This window comes from Brienomyrus brachyistius, chromosome 12, assembly GCF_023856365.1.
Source record: "Brienomyrus brachyistius isolate T26 chromosome 12, BBRACH_0.4, whole genome shotgun sequence".
In the NCBI taxonomy this organism is placed as follows: Eukaryota; Metazoa; Chordata; class Actinopteri; order Osteoglossiformes; family Mormyridae; genus Brienomyrus; species Brienomyrus brachyistius.
This window is the reverse complement of record NC_064544.1, coordinates 3,089,859-3,106,574: the sequence shown is the minus strand read 5'-3', so window position 1 is coordinate 3,106,574 and position 16,716 is coordinate 3,089,859. Positions and strand designations below refer to the sequence as shown.

The window sequence follows — 16,716 nt, the reverse complement described above, 5'->3', positions numbered from 1 at the left end:
CCTTCATGACACAAACTGGCCGCACGTCACGATGCACCGAGCTTCTGTATCCGTTTACAAACTGATTAACGGAACAAAAAGGTGATTTAAGCTGAAAATTCAGTTAATTGATATATCAGCATTGTAGTTTGACTGAATTGCTTCAAGTTGGCAATTTAAAATAAAAATTATATATATATATATATATATATATATATATATATATATATATATATATATATATATAAACACTCGCTTTTCCTGAACATACAGTGTGTCACTTCCATATAAAAATACACGTGTTTTATACAATTTAAAAAAGCCCATTAAAAAATCAAGTTTTTGTATCAAAGTCCAAATAGTAGTAATTGGGGTGGTTAAAGTATGAATGTCCATATTACATCAGCTTACATACAGAAGTTCAGTGTAATGACCAGTATTAGTGTGCTTATGTGCAGCAGTTGTCTGTAAAATCTGCCTTTTGCTGGGTAACAGTGGCTGATCTGAGCTGTTACGGAGCTCAGCTCGTCTGACAGGTGCCTGGCGAACAGTTCTCTTTGCATCCTTCACATTGTCACAGTTCTCCAGTGTGGATTGCAGCCCCCATCAATAATCTGGTGGGACCACCTCCATAATGATCTGGAGGGACCGGTTCATCCAGTCTGAAACGATGGAAAAACAAATAATGAGGTCATCTTTATTTGATTTATTTTTACAATTTTTGCTATACTGTCAGTTTGGAATTACTTGGGGGGGGGGGGGGGGGGCAGGATAACGGGAGATACCTTACAGAACATAAGATCAAGCGCCTATTAAGGAGTGCGACCGCCTTCTCCCTACGGACAGCTTCATCCCGCCTTAGAATGCTGTCATACATGTGCGGAACGATGGTGTGTGTGGTGGGAAATTGGACCATTCTTCAAGAAGCAGGAAATCTACTCTGTGCTCCGGAACTTCCCATAATGGCTCAATGATGTTTAGATCTGGTGACGGAGGAGGCCAGAGAAGGCATTTGACTTCATCTCGGTGCTCATAAAACCACTCGAATCAATTTTGCAGTATGTATGGTGCATTTTCATCTTGAAATATGGGGATATTATAAGGGAATGATGTTTGCATCATGGGCTGCACCTGATCCGGTAAAATGGCCCGGTACACCTCGGCTGTTATACGACCGTGCAGAAAAATCATCAGGCCTAACGACTCACACATCAGCGAGCAAAGGCATCCATGGGCTCCCTCAGAACGTAAACCCGTGCAGATAAGGTTGAAAGAAGAATCGCCAGACTGTGTTACTTTTTCCGTCGTTCATGTTATGTGCTCATTACAGCAGATCATGCATCTCTGTATACAAATACCCTCCAAATGACTGCCCTTCTCTAAATGCTTCCTTTATGAAACTCGTCACTTACAGTTTTTGTTGAGACTGGGTCAGGGAGGTGCTGATTCAGTCCTGCCGTCATTTTAGAAGCCATATTTTAGCTATAACAACTATCCTATTAAGTGTCTTCCTGTCCCTGCTAGTGAAATTCAACATGAGGTCATTGCTCTTTGCTGATGGAGACTTTTATTATTATTTTTTAAAATCCAAAGTGATGGACAATTAACAAAAAAAAAAGCAGAATAAACATGTAATTAGGAGTTAAGGGTCTGGCTCAGGGGTCTAATTGTGAAGTCTCAGGGGATTTGAACCAACAACCATCCAATCACAGGTGTCCTAACAAACTGAGGCACGTGCTTTTGCAATTGTGTGTAAATTACTTCAAAAGTCAGTTTTCGTTCAACATTTATGTCATTTTGTCCATCTACTATTTCTACAATTTCATGCGAAGTAGTACCTTGGCCAAGAGGCGTTAAGGCTTTTACTTAATAGTGGCATCTTACCGTAGGACTTCTGTAGCCATTTGGGTTTATTGTTGAACACAATGAAGATGTAGTAAGCCGGAATTCCAGTCAGGCTAATCACCAGGCCGATGCCGGTGTTGAACGGGTCCGAGTAGAGAGAGAGGAAGACCATGAAGAAGCAGGTGAAAGAGAAGACAGCCGGGATAAACAAAGGTACCTGGAGGGAGGGAAGGAAGGAAGGAAGGAGGCACAACGATAAGCGAGTGACATTTCCTAATCATCATTTGTATTCATCACATTAATAATGTAACAGAATGCTTCAGAATGCCACAATGTTTGATTGTCATACAGTAGATACGCTTATACGGCTTTATCTGAATTCTCTGACTTTTATACTCTCCTACAGACAACTGTAGGGTTTGGACATCCATTTTTAAGCCCTTATATTTTAGACAGAATGGAACTCGTTTTAACTGCATTTGGCAAATAAACATGGATTCTAATTAACATTAGTGTTGGGGAATCCACTGTTTCCGCATGCAAATGTGTCTGTTAACAAGCCTCTGCCCTTCTCAGCATTTTCATCAGTAACCTGCTGTGGAATAATAACAGGCTGCAACACAACCAAAAAAACACCTATAAAATGCTAATATAAATACACCATAAAACTTTAATTCTCTTTAAATCTCCAAACACAATTATCACTTGATCATTTTTTTAGATTATTTTTTTAGCAAAGTTATGTAAATGCAGCTGGTCCCTTGGAGAGAAACTGACTATAAAGAGAATAATTTTTTTGGCTATTTTTTTTTGTGTGTGTGTGTGTGTGTGTGTGTGTGTGTGTGTGTGTGTGTGTATATATATATATATCCCCCCCCCACAAGATTTGACTAGGAAATTCAATGCCACATGCGTTGAAATAACCATGAACTAACCCTCCTCAGCAAAACCTCCGGGAACAGTAATTACAGGCTGTCAGAAGGCATTATATTTGCATTGCTGTTACCTACTGACAGTGATGTTAAACGACTGTTTAGATCTCCTCTGAAAATAATCTTGAAGTAAAGTGATTCTAATTATCTTCTCAGGATTTCAGGGTCACCGCCGAGCATTACCTTAAAGGGACGGTCCATTTCCGGCCGTTTATATCTGAGGTATATTAGTCCTAGGACAGCGATCCCTATGAAGAGCCAACGCATGAAGCTCATGAAATTGAGCAGACTGTAGATGTCCCCTGAAAACAGGATCAGTATCGTCAATGGATACTGGAAGGAAAAGAACGTAGAAAATGAGAAACAGTTTAGCAGTCATTTAGCATCTGGTAGCTAATGTCACATGTGTTAGCTTAGCATTTAGTGTTAGTGACGACACCTACTGTTTACAGTTAAGTGATTATGGGAAATCAGAAAACGAAGGCAGGTATTCAGTGACAGGCCAACTTTATTAGTAATTATATCTCTAATTAGGGACGTATAAAAGTTTGACGCCATTTTCGTCCTCACCAGAATTAAAACGGCTGGTATCGGGGTGTGCCGGCGAATGTGGATCATGGAGAGGATTTCCGGGAGCTGACCTTCTCGGGAAGCCACATAAAACATCCTGAAGGAACAAAACCAGGAGCGAACGATATAGCTGGGCAAAGCGGAAGGTGAGGTGCCTCGTGGGAACAGCGAGTCGTGAACCGCCTGTCAATGGGAGCCACACCATGGGTAACGTGGCAGGCAGTGGATGGATGGACGGATAGATGGATGGAATGATGGATATATAGATGGAACAGTAAGAATGTTAGTTAGTAAAGAACTGGCTTGCTCTCCACAGCCTAGAATTAATCCATAGGTAACACTTCAGCTTTAAGTAACAGATTTATAAATGGTGTTTATGGTTCATGATCAATATTATTGGTGAGCTGTTAAATCAAATGTATTTAACAAATTCACAACAGAGCAGCAAACAGTGGTAGATGTAGGCAATGAAATGAATTTCCCTGAGAGCAACCTGTAATAAGTAATATATAATAAGTAAAAACAGTAAAACAGTAACCAAAAATAGTAAATTAGTAAAAGGAGGCCAAAGAAGACATAGAATATACAAAATAACGATAAATAAATCTGTAATTGAGTAGCTATTGAGATGTATTAGCCCACAATCTGTTGCTGGCTGAAGGCAACGAATAACCCAGGATGGGGTGGAGGGGCTGGCAGACCCCATGATGACAAGGGCAGGACATGCAAACTCCACACACATGCAGGGAATGAACCCCAGCTTCCCGAGAAGCGAGGCTGCGGTAATGCGGCACTGCACCACCGTGCAGACTCTCTTCATCCATGCCGAATGAGAAGAATCCAAGTTCTAGGTGTGGCATCATTAGAGCGATTACATATCGACTCATTAAAGACTCTGCCCACCTTGAAATGGCAAACAAGCAGCCGTTCATGGAGCCCAGGCAGGACAGGGAGACGAAGACGGGGACGGCGATGGAGAAGCTGCCGAAAAGTTTCTCTGCAAACGTCTGGGAACGAGTCAGAAGCAGAAGTGGGCCAGTGGGAGGGCCATACATGCGACACGTACTACTGCATTACTGCGGCCAAATTTATAAATATACATGCATTAGGAAATTCACCACAAGGATGACTCACGTTCCTTATCCTTGTAACTGTCTTAATGTTCATATATCTTTGGTAACTTTTTTAGCGATTAATTGTCATCGTTGACACACCACAGCGCACAATAACAAATTTGTCCTCTGCGTTTAACCCATCTGTGACGTCGTGACATAACAGGGGGCAGCTAATTCAGCTAACTCTTCCATACAAAGCGCTAGTTGAGGGAGGCGTAAAGAGAATTTCCCCATGGGGTCAATGAAATATCAATTGTTATACTTAGATGCTTTAAGTAAAGTGCTACCATAATTTTTTTACATATACTTTATATTTTTCTTGTCTTTCTTTGTTTCTTCAGTATTGTCACTGGAGGGGCTGACAAATTCTGTTGGTCACTGACCAATGACAATAAACATATTCTATTCTATTCTGTTATATTCCACACTGCAGGATTCCTAGCTGAGTACGTACCACAGCTACGGCTTCCGATGCCAGGAGCTGCTCGGCAGACATCACCGTGTAATAAGCCACGTTGATCAGCACGTAGCAGAAGGTGACGACCGTCATGGAGATGCATATGGCCAGAGGGACAGTTCTGAAAAAGAGCAACTTATCTTCAGTAACCCTGCTTAGCAGAGCCAGGATGCGCAATGTGGGAGTGTTCAGTTGTAGGACGATGCAAACATGTACCACAAAGGAACTGGACAATATTACTGGAAGGCTTTCAAACAAGGTCCCCTGAAATGCGTTGGAATCATTACAGTATTTGTGCATGAGTGCTGTCTTGAATTTGACATTATGTATGTGTACTGTATGTGACATGCTGTGCTTAACAGTCTACTGTAGGGCACACTTGATATAAGAATTAATAGCGAAGTCATACAATCAGAGGCACAGAAATCAAAGAAACGGATCATGAGAAAATCAACAGTTTATACAGGAGCTTGTAAAAAGCAGATTAACCAGATTTACACTGACTAGCTGACTAGGTAAATGAACATTACTTGCATCAACACCTGCTGATTGAAGTGATCCGCACACTTTTACTAGGGGCTTAATAATTGAAAAATAACCTCAGAGCCTGGAGGATTACCCGAGAATATTAACGACCGCGCGCTTGCTTTGTGCACAAATGGTGGAAAGAAAACGGCAGTGACTCTCTCGCTGTTTGGCCCTGACTCTGCGTACCTTAAGCTTCCCAATTAAATATTAAAACAACAACAAAAACGCAGCGCACGCTGAAGCCTTTAGCTGCAGATGCTGGTTATAAGTTACGCTGCTCGGCGCTTGCAAAAGTTCACCAGCGATGAGCCACTAAAACCGTCACTAGCAACCTACGAGGAATGGCGGCACAGAGAGGATTGGGAAAGCGGCTAAAGCAGGAAGAAGAAGAAGCGGACACAAGAATTACAAATTCAGACGAGATCTCAAAGACGGAAACGATCGTTCGGCAACCGTCGGCAAATGTTTAATCTAATGAGCCTTATGACACTTTAAACTTATTAATAAGCTATACGTAATACCGTACTGCTTATGTCAGTCGCAAGAGATAGCATTCATAAAGTGGTCTATTGTAGATATTATTCGGCAGCAGATATTGTGTTTGCGTGTAATCAAATTCACAGGATCGTTATGCAGAGATTAACCACCGGGTGTTTTTATCAGGAATGTCGTTCTGTGCTTTAAAAAGTCATAATACATAAAGTTTCGGCAAAACAATCAGAAAGGAGAAAGTTGTTTTCTATTTTTTGATCTCATGGAGAGTCTAATAGCCCCTAAAATATCAGATTGTCTGTCTGAAGTGAAAACATACCTTTCAGGGTTTTCTACCTCCTCGGTAACGAAATTCAAATAAAACCTGCAGGGTAAAGAAGTACTATGTCAAGTATGGAAAGGCCATCCAGCAGAGAGCAAGAAAAATGCTCAAACTCTGTAAAAGAATCACAAACAAATATAAATAACTGCGCATTCTCAGAATGCCTTTAATTTACAATAAATATCAAACATTTTAAATGTTGTGCATTACCGAACCGATCAAAATTTAAATTATACATATAATTAGTAGGATTGGTTGCCATGTGAGTGATTTATTTTTCTGATTATGTATCAGTCTTTAGGCATAAACGAGGCTGGAAAGGCGAAGGAGAAGAAAAATAGCAGGATGTGTCACCCACCATCCGGCATATGCGTACATTCCCGAGTAAAATGCCAAGGGAAGCCCCGACATTTGGACATTGTTGAAGTCAAATGCATTCTCGAAGTTTTTCGTTTCACCTGCAGCAAGAAATGTCACACAGATGCATCATTTGGGAAGCAGGAACCACCCCGCAAATAAGATGCCTGGAATATGTGTCATCGCGTGTTGATGTCTTCATGAAATTGGTAACCATGGCTTGACAGCACTGTACCTTTGAAGAGCTGGACCATCCCTGGGATGATGATAACGGCGATGGTGAGGAGTTTGCTTATTGTCAGAACATTCTGTACCCGTGCGGTCCAGCTCACGCTCATACTGTTCAGGTACATCACTGTGGCTGTGTGACAAAGTAGGAGGTAAAGTGTTTTTTTACCCAATGATACACTGGACAGCTATACTCCCACAAAATAATTTAAAAAACAATGACCTTAAATCAGGTAAAAGTTCTCTGTGATGCAAATTCTGCATGCAAATAAGTTTTACATTTTAATATTATATTGTCCAATATCAAACATGTTTGATAACATGTTTATCTGCAGATAAACACCAAGCGTAATCTATTTAGTTATACCGAATAGCCCCGTGTAATAAGGGGTGTGGCTAGCTGTCTCGAGGGAGAGTCATGTGACCACAGATTTGCCTGAGTTCCATCTGTACTAAACTATATAAATCTTTGTATGTTTTGTTTTTCTTTTTGCCCCAGTAACCTTTAATAATCATAGCAGTGCATTTCTCTGAAAATCCCTCCTGCCACCGTATTTCTGCATTTACAAGCAACTTCTTTGTTCTTTATGTGGATCCAGCGGCTTGTTACCACTTTTATAATTAGCCTGACCGCCGGCTACCGAAGAGGTGACTTCGTAAATAACCATCATCGTAGATTCCCCATATGACGGGGCTGTGGTTGGCTTTTCCATGCTCAGTGTATCCAAAAACCCATCTATTCCACGCAGGGACCCGGTCTACACCTCTGCCTGCTTTTATTATGGGATATCCAACCATATCCCTTTTCTGACAAATCGATACATTAGGGGTCCCATCTCCGAAATGAGACCGAGCATCTGCTATTATGTCAGCGCGACATTCGGCTGTACCTCCCGCGTGCTGTACATACTATGATTTTACCTGTATTTGATGGCGGCCCGCGATGAACCTGAGAGCCGAAGGAGCGTCTCCGCACGTGACGAATACCCCCTTTGCTTTCTTATAGCCTCCATTTGTTTTACTCTGCATCCACCAAGCATATCAACCATTTTCACACTCCTCCAGTTACCTTGTAAAATCTGTTCCGAGTGAAACCACCTAGTATCGATCCCTTTATGACTAATCTGAGCAACTTCCTTAAATCTTATCATGGGAAACCATGTATTTTATTTTTTGTTGTTGTTGTAATTGCGTTATGTTTTTGCGATAACATCACACAAAGGGGAAAAACAGCCCGCAGCTGTAATACACACACATCCACGGTAAAACAAACAAAAAAAATTAAGCAAAGTAAGGTCATCTTTAAATATTTATCAGAAGCTGCGAGCAGAGTTCATCTATAGACTTAAACAAAATATGCGTGAGTTGTGCTGGAAAATAATATTCTGAGCGACTTTTTTTGGGGGGCTGTACAATTTGCGATTATATTGCCAAATAATGCAGCCAGTTTAGTTTTTTTATGCAAACGACAAAATAAAGCCATGCATTCGATCATTCAGTTTGTTACTTATTACTATTTATTATTTACTACGTTAAAGATATTTAAAGCATATTCACATCAGCATTCTTTTAAAGGACGAAGGGATGTAAAAGGCGGATTACTTATGCCGACGGCCGTGGCGAGTTTCACCGCAGCCTCAGGGATCCCGCACGGCATGAATATCGGCTCCAGGATGTACTGCCCAAATGCTAATGAGATCACTGCCAACCCTGCGGGCCTTTGGAGAAAACGGTATTAAAATCCACAGGGCTAATTTCACTCTCCGTGTTTTCTGAATTGCTGCTACAATATTAAAAAGGCATATCATATTTTTGCCGTGTACCCCACCCCGCGACCCTGACTAAGATTAGAATATGGATGGATAGATAGATGGATGGATATTTTTACCATTAATATAAATAGCACTATTTCAGTTTTTTGCCATTAATATAAAATCCAAAAATCCAGTTGTTCCGCTAATATAAATTGCACTATTGTGGTATTTTGCACACATATCTGTTACTCACCTTATTGCAATCAAATCAGCCCAAAGCCTTATGAAAGCAACTTGTGGACCGAAGGCTTCAAGTACGTAAGTGTAGTGACCACCGGATTTCTTGATGCACGTGCCAAGTTCTGCGTATGACAAGGCTCCTGGGAAGACAGTAATGGGAAGCGAATCGATACAATCGGAACGAGGTCGCAACGGTCAAACATAAAACACATTCTTAAAAGTGAGACACACATTGAGTGTTTTGAGCAGAATGTCCATCACAAGTGGCAGAAGTTTCAATTGTCTTCTCCATTTCTGGAAGTCTAGTAGACGACTAGATTGCGTTTACCAGATGATTTCAGCCAAAGCGACATACATTTGACGAATCAGGGTCAGACAGTCCCTCAAACAGCTGGTGGTTAATAACCTTGTTGCAGGACTTGACTTTGAAATCCCCGCGCCAACCTGGAGACGTGAACCTACCACCCAAGGCGCTGCGACCTATCGGCCTGAGAAGCACACTGTGCTCCCAGAAGACGGTGCCTTCATGGACCATCAATGCTTTGTTTTTGGGAGGGCAAATTCCAGGCACCGAAGGTTTTTTTATTTTACATCTCAAGGACCTGCGAATTATGCCGTTAATCTCAGAAATTGTTGCAGGCTAAAAATTTAGTTTTTTTTTAATCATATTCCCAAAATTCAAAGTTATTTTTTTGATATTTTTTAAATTGAAGAAAAAGAAAAAAAATAGGGGGACATAATCCAAGCCCCCCCCCCCCCCCGTTTGGTGAGTTTCCTCCACGAAAGGAAGTTGTGCTTCAGCAAATCAGCAGTGATGTACATGAGCAATGTCGACTAGGAATTACAGCAGCTGGGCAGAGATTCTAGTGAAGGCCGAGGAAGGAGAGTAAGCAGGACTGCAGCAGGAGCAACAGAACATCTATCGAACAAAACAGCAAACTAATAAGACAAATGTTAAATCAGCATAAAGTGCAACCTTAAGATCATTCAGGGCACATGGAGAGGTATCAGACTAGCAGAGACATAAATTCTTACACCTCCTACTTAAAATCAGAAGCTGTGTTCATAAAGCCTGGTGTTTCTTGTAGGCAAGAAGTGGAACTAACTCTTCAAGCCAGGAGCTGCTCTTCGTTCTGGGGGAACTTTGATGAATGATGCCACAGTTCATGTCTTATTCTCCAAATTAGTTTATTACTGGCATTTCAAGGACAAAATAAATAAATAGCATATTGACCTGTTTAAGCTGTCTGACATTTTCAGGTCCGCCTGGTACTTTTCTATCGTCCGTCGTTTGAGAAACTTCCAGCGACTTTTAGTAGCAAGTGATCACCTCCGCAACCGCGCACTGCGCTCAAGCTGTCTCACAGATGTGCATGCCATGTATTTGCGCATTTCTCTACGCAGAGCAATCGTGGCTTATTGTGCATGTGTGAGAATCCACCGGTTAACATTCTGAAACATTGTTTTTGAATTTTAAATTTAAAAGTTTCTCACCAGCTCAGTTGTAAACTTGTTGAATTATTTTGTTTCTGATCGGCACCACAGCTAAGCGCCCTGCCGGGGACTCGCTCGAGCCACTGGCCACTCTGGGCCTGGTTGCTTGTATGAAGTCCTGAAAAGTCCAGAAATTTTCCATCCAGGTGCCGGCAGGACTTGTCAAGCCAGTGGGCAGTACTGCTGAAATCCGTCATCCTAAACAGCCCCACGCAGGCTTTCTTTCCGGAAGCATGCAGCGTCACAGCCCTTGCAAAATCTCAGCCACGCTCCCCAGATGCGTGTCTAACAGGCAGTGATCCCGCCACGAGTACAACCTTTGCTGGTTCATATTAAACCATCTGTGCATTTGTTTAGTATAAGGCCCCTGTGAGTCATAATTAGCCAGTGATACCATTTTAATAACTGTATTTTCCCAAAGAGTGAACTGAAGCTGGAGTTACTTAATGTCTAAAAAAATATTAATTAAAAAAAACAGGCTCCTTCCTATATTATAACTGTGCTTGGCAGACATACTTCCAAAGCATCATTAATTATTTGCTTTGCAGAGCATGAATTTATTTTTATTTTTTACACAATTAGTGAGCTGGAAGGAACAGAGGTTTCTTTCCTTAAAGCAGGTGGACTCAGTAGCCAAGAACGCATCTCTGCAGAAGTCTGATCACTAATTCTTATGGTCCACTACTCCAAGGTCCTTTGCGCTTTGACTGAAAATATAACCCAGTCCTATCATTATACAACAAACATTATTTTCTTTCTCCCACACATTTAACTGGAAGATTTAAGGCCCCTAGACCTTGAATGTCTAAGTGAACAGTCAACAGAAGGTACAGAACGGAATATCCCCCTTTACCAGTCTCTTTCAAGGATGCTTTCTGAAAGATAATTGCTGGTTGTCAGTATTGCAATGCTTAAGACGTTTTCAAGTGCAATGCTTACATTTCTTGCACTCGCTCTTATGCAAAAGGACTTGTGCATTCAACACCCAAGGGTCGCCCTCAGTATAAATTCATTATGTGTAAATTTACACCAGAACTCGTTAATGACTTTTAAGCTGTTATAATTTTATGGACAATTTGGATACTAAAGACAGCAGAAAATTCTTTTTGATTCACTCTTTGCTGCCTCTGTCCCGGCAGACACACCATGTGTAAATTCCATTTATAGTGGACGGTCGAAGAAATTTTGGGGATATTTGCAGCGTGGCATTTTGGTTTAGGGGAATTTGACTTGTAATTAGTGCCTCTCTGCTCAACAAGATCAGACATGCATTTTATTGGGGTTATGTCCCATTCACTAGCGTAGACATAGCATCCGGAAGCAGGGTGCTCACTGACAGCTGGAATGATATGCAGGAGTTTTCTGGGTGCTGATCAAAGTGTCAGGTGCTTACAGATGTATTTTCTGCCAAAGTCCAGACTCCAGAATGAAGGAAGCATAAATGAAAGAGCAGTTTTCAAAAAACAATTCTGAAATCATTTACCCCATTTTGACTGTGTTTATGAATGAAGGGTGTGTTTCGTCTCAAAGATGCCAGATAGAAGTCATTAAACTTTAACCTAGTTTAAGTTTGTAATCAGCACTTCCATCGTTACGAAGTCAGGCCTCTTCGTACCAAACGCATCTCATCCTCAAATGACATCGCTAAGTGGACCGACTTCCGATGGCTTTCAATTATCCTCCGAAAACTGGCCATGCGCTTACTATCAGGCAGTAGTTCTCGAGCTTTTCTTTAATGTTTGTAAGTGAAGCAAAACACACAATCTGATATCAGTTATGAGTGCAGTTTCCTTGTACGCTCCACTGTACAGTATCACCTACTTCGTGTATTTCTGAAGCTAATAAGTATTCACAACGCATGACAAGGACCTTCCCACTTCCCGCTTTTCCTAATGCTCATGTTTTACATGTGGTTAATTTCACACTGTGACATTTATGTTGTAAGCACTTCCTCTATGTTTCTCATATCTTGTTTGTGCTTCAAAGGAACTCATTTTCTTTATAATAATCCACCTTCCCTGAATTTCTAGTTTTGTCTCTCAAAACTCATCGTCTGCACTTGTACGATAATTAATTAAAACAATCGCCTCAGTTCAGAATAGTACATTAATTAAACGGTGTTTGCGTATGACAGCTTTCAGCCACATTCTGGCTACAGTGATTGACGAGATGTGACCCGCTTACCGAAGAGTGATAGGACTCCACAGGCAGACCAGATGATTAAGGACATTCCAATGCTCCCAGAGTTCTTCAGGATTCCTTTGGGAGAGATGAAGATCCCAGCTCCAATGATGGTCCCGATGATGATGGAGATCCCACGGAGGAGAGTAACTTTCTTCTTCAACACCACTTTGTCAGAAGGTGCAGAGGGGCTGCAGAGCTCAGGTGAATCGGTCCCTTTAATGGCATTTTTACTGGAATCCACATCACTAATGGGGATCTTTTTAACCGAAAACGACTTCCTAGGCATGTTGATGCATGTATGATCTTGGCAGGCAGACAATGGGCATCCAAAGTAAAATCTGAGCAGAGAAACTCTTTCTGACTTAATGCAAGTTGTGCCTGTCGCAAACTCTCTCTCTCTCCCTCTCTCTCTCTCTCTCTCTCTCTCTCTCTCTCTCTCTCTCTCTCTCTTTCTCCCTCTCTAACTGCCTTGTCACAGTGATATGCAGGCTCTCCATGGCAGCCCTACTGTCATGCTCAGTTCGTGTGCTGGATGATGACGCAAAATTTCCAGATTTGCATCAGCCGCCTGAATGCCGGGCCATTACTCAGCAACTTTGCGGCGTGGGCGCCGCCGTCAGAGTTAAAGGGAAACAGGAAGTGCTCTCCGTGACCGCAGGAACAAACGCGCATTATGGGATCGCGTCCCTTCCCTCTCCACGCATTCAAGCCCTGGGAGTTTCACCTGCTGGCAGCAGCCAATATCAAATACATCCCCACTTAGCAAATACGTCAGGGCAAAATTAATATTTACACTAAGCTTATCTCAGACTCATAATATGTAAAAACTCTGACAGAGAAATACATGTCTATTTTTTTTCACAAATATATGCATGTGTGTGTGTGTGTCTGTGTGTGTGTGTATCATTACCCTAAAGACAAAACTTACTTAGGATCTCATCTGCGGCTTGTCACATGTTCCCTAACTAGGCCACCTGATGACACCTGACAAACACGACACACCTTTTCCTGATTTGAATAGTAGCCGACTTACTTTCTTGTTTTGGCTGGAAGTACAAAAGCAAAATACTGAATTACATGTTGATTCCAAACAGCACCTTAATGCCTGACAAATGACTACAACAATTGAAAATACAAAAGAGCATATAATCCGGCCCGAGTGATATGCAGTCATAAACCTTAAATGCTGCTATAAGATTCAGTGGAATTTAGGTCTAAAACAGCATACATAGCTATAACAAATGTTTTCTTTCACCAAAGTTAAAGAAGCACTCTGTAATTTTATCCATCAGTGCCTCATATTTCAGTGTCTGTGCTCAAAATGTTATATTTTTACAAATGCAATTTATTGTGCTGTTTCATCATTAAGTTTTTTTTTCTTATTTAAAACTGCACCACAGCATCCTTTGAAATCGTTTATGCTTAAGTGAAAATAACAAAGGGGAATTCTGCCCCGTGAAGCTCAAAAGCTACTTGGAAACCACATTCTTGTAAATAACAGGTTGGCAACTTCAATTCTGAACTTGGCGGCCTCAAGCAGGGCAACTTCTACAGAGATAACAATGGGTGTAGGGGCTTTGCAGTCCCTAAAGTAAGGAGATGAATTGATTGGGCTGATTTCGTGTGGTGAGTAAAATCTCCGTAAAGATCGGAGCTCTCTCTTGGAGGCGACAGCCGCCCGCTGCGGGGGTGTTTGAGGAACGAAAGATGTGAAGATGAAATACAAAGCCCACGATTCCCCCCCCCTCGCAGTGCCACACAAAGCGGTACATATCTCTCGGCCTGCTCACAGGAAGTTAACAGCGATCTTCAGGACTTATCCAGACAATTTCAATTGCATTTACCCAAAACAAATTTTCACCACATATAGATTTTCATATAATAAATGCTAATATAATGAATGATAAAACGGCTCTTCGTTAGACTGACTGACTTTCCCTAGTGATCACAGCGAGCATATTCTGTTTCTGACTGAATATTTAAAGGCAGGCTTTTGGAAACACAGCACGCCCCACGTTTAAGGGGCTGATGACTACAGTAACCTAATTGCTTAAGGCAGCAATAGAGATTCCAGGCCAATTTCTGATGGTTATAGCAGAACACCTACAGAATTATTTGTTTCTCTGATAACAGCAGACAGACCGGCTGGAATTCCTCTACGGAGCGCTTACAACAGACATTTTTATTTTCTTTATTTTTCTGTTTGTTTTTTATAGATCGGTCTGTTTATTCTTTTTATTTAATCTGATTTAAACCGTGAAATTTTTCGAATGTACAATGCAACCTAGAATCACTGGTTAAAAGTGCAGGTGGAACAAAGGCCAGTATACACACAGTACATACACGTTTCTATTTTTTAACTTATTTTTAGGACCTGTCAAAGTATTTGCTGAATTGTCTGCCAAGTTTGCATTATTTTAATTAATAGCATTTTGTGCATGTTTACTATGGAATAGCAGAAATACATTTTTGGTAAATAATTTTATGCTTCAAGTTGACAAAGTACATATACAGTGTTTACATTCTGCCGATGCCTTTGGATCATTCCGGAGTTTGTTTGCACATTCATTGAACAGGATGTGCAATTTAAGTCAGGCGTTACGAACCAGATAAGCGAGTGAACAGCTAAAATCTAAAGCCAAGTGTGCAGTTTCCACGCTAGTATGCCAAATGCTTAGGCGGCTGTCCCTATATGAACTAATCAGTATATAGTAGGGGGGCCCAACTATTCTCCCTGGGGGCCAAATTCCATCAGCAACACAAAGCCAAGGTCCACTGCCTGAACGATATAATTTGCTGAGCCGGGGAGGGAGGGTCTCCAACAATAAGATTTGGAGTGCCAAATGTGGGGAGGGGTGGGGCGTCTCCACAATCACAATCAATCACATGGTATAAAGTACGTTACTGCCACTTCAGAGCCAGCGGCCATCCTGCAGCCGCAAACACCTTGTTAATGAGTGAGACCAGCGGTGAACTGCTAGATTCGTTAAAGCTAACAGGAAGACCTCAAGTGCAACAATAACAACTGTGTACAGGAGCGGAGTACAGAAAGGCTTCTCCAAACATACCACCCATGGTTATTCTGGAGGGGGTCCTATCTGGTAATATTTGGGGTACCTAATACAGCGCCTGTCTATATTACATACACTAATAACAGCTTTGTTTCGAGTAACCTTTGCAATTATTTTCAGGTGAGATACAACACGGTTAAGCACCTTCTAAACACAAACTTCTTTTTTTCATAGTTACCCTTAACAATAATGATATATTTCTTGCTAGCATCTCATACTGTTTCAGGGATCCAGGCAAACGTAAAGGTGTCCATGACAGCACAGAAGAGTGACCGTCCGTGGGCATTCGCCAGCCGTGTCCAAGCGTTGCTGGGATATAATGGGAACTGGGGCTGCTCAGTTGCCAGAAATGCACAATTCAGGATGTCCGATGGCGTAAAGTGGAAATGACAGATGACTCAAAGCAGGCCAGACATCCCGCCCACCTGCCCCAATACAGCAGCCCCAGGCGAACACGAGCACAGAGTACCTCTTAGAGATCAAGAGTCCCGCTCAATAGAGGACCCCGTCCTCAAACACACATTCTGGGGGACTTTATCCGCTTCGCTGTCTCCAGTGAGATGGAGAACTTTAAGATCTTCGCTGTGAGCTTCACACATTCCATTCCACCGTTTCGGTAGCTGATAAGAGTAAGCTTAGGCCCCGTGGTTTGGAACACAACCATCTTTAAAAAGCCAGCCCCACACAAACCCCCCCCATCCCCCCACACCCTGGCCTGGTCTTCAGTCTGGGAGAGTAGCACTTTTTATCCAAACAGTCCTTAATCTCTATGTGGAAGGTTCAGTGGCTGCTTTGCAGGGGAGATTTAAGCACTCTCATTCGGCACAGGTTAGAAAAACAGAATTAGAGTCTATTTGTACTGCGAGCGATTCCAATAATAATGTCAGGACTCATCAGTGGAGCGTGCATTGAGCATGTCTGGGAGCATTAGGTCGCGTCTCGCATGTAACGCGGACGTCGCGCTAACTCCTGTAACGGCGGGAGAACTCGCCTGCTTCTTGGCGCCCGCAAAACGGGAGACCGTCCCTTACGAGGCCCAGCGTAGCCAATAACGTACGCGTACCCCCCCCCCCCCCACCTCTTCTAATGAAGGGGTTTTACAGTGCAGACTTGGCTCTTCTGTGTGGCTTTGTAGTGGGCAGGAAATT

The 16,716-nt window shown here is 42.0% G+C and overlaps 1 protein-coding gene across 1 annotated transcript; it reads right to left on the bottom strand.

Annotated features, from left to right (window-relative positions):
• Positions 1 to 211: 211 nt before the first annotated feature.
• slc7a11 (solute carrier family 7 member 11) lies at positions 212 to 13,267 on the bottom strand. Its single transcript, XM_048970470.1, has 12 exons — positions 12,498 to 13,267; positions 8,833 to 8,959; positions 8,428 to 8,543; positions 6,833 to 6,958; positions 6,599 to 6,698; positions 6,238 to 6,282; positions 4,896 to 5,019; positions 4,230 to 4,333; positions 3,327 to 3,423; positions 2,940 to 3,089; positions 1,864 to 2,041; positions 212 to 641 (listed from the first exon to the last, which is right to left on the bottom strand). The coding sequence occupies exons 1-12, from the start codon at positions 12,781 to 12,783 to the stop codon at positions 586 to 588; spliced, it is 1,509 nt and encodes a 502-aa protein (XP_048826427.1). The 5' UTR covers positions 12,784 to 13,267; the 3' UTR covers positions 212 to 585.
• Positions 13,268 to 16,716: the final 3,449 nt, after the last annotated feature.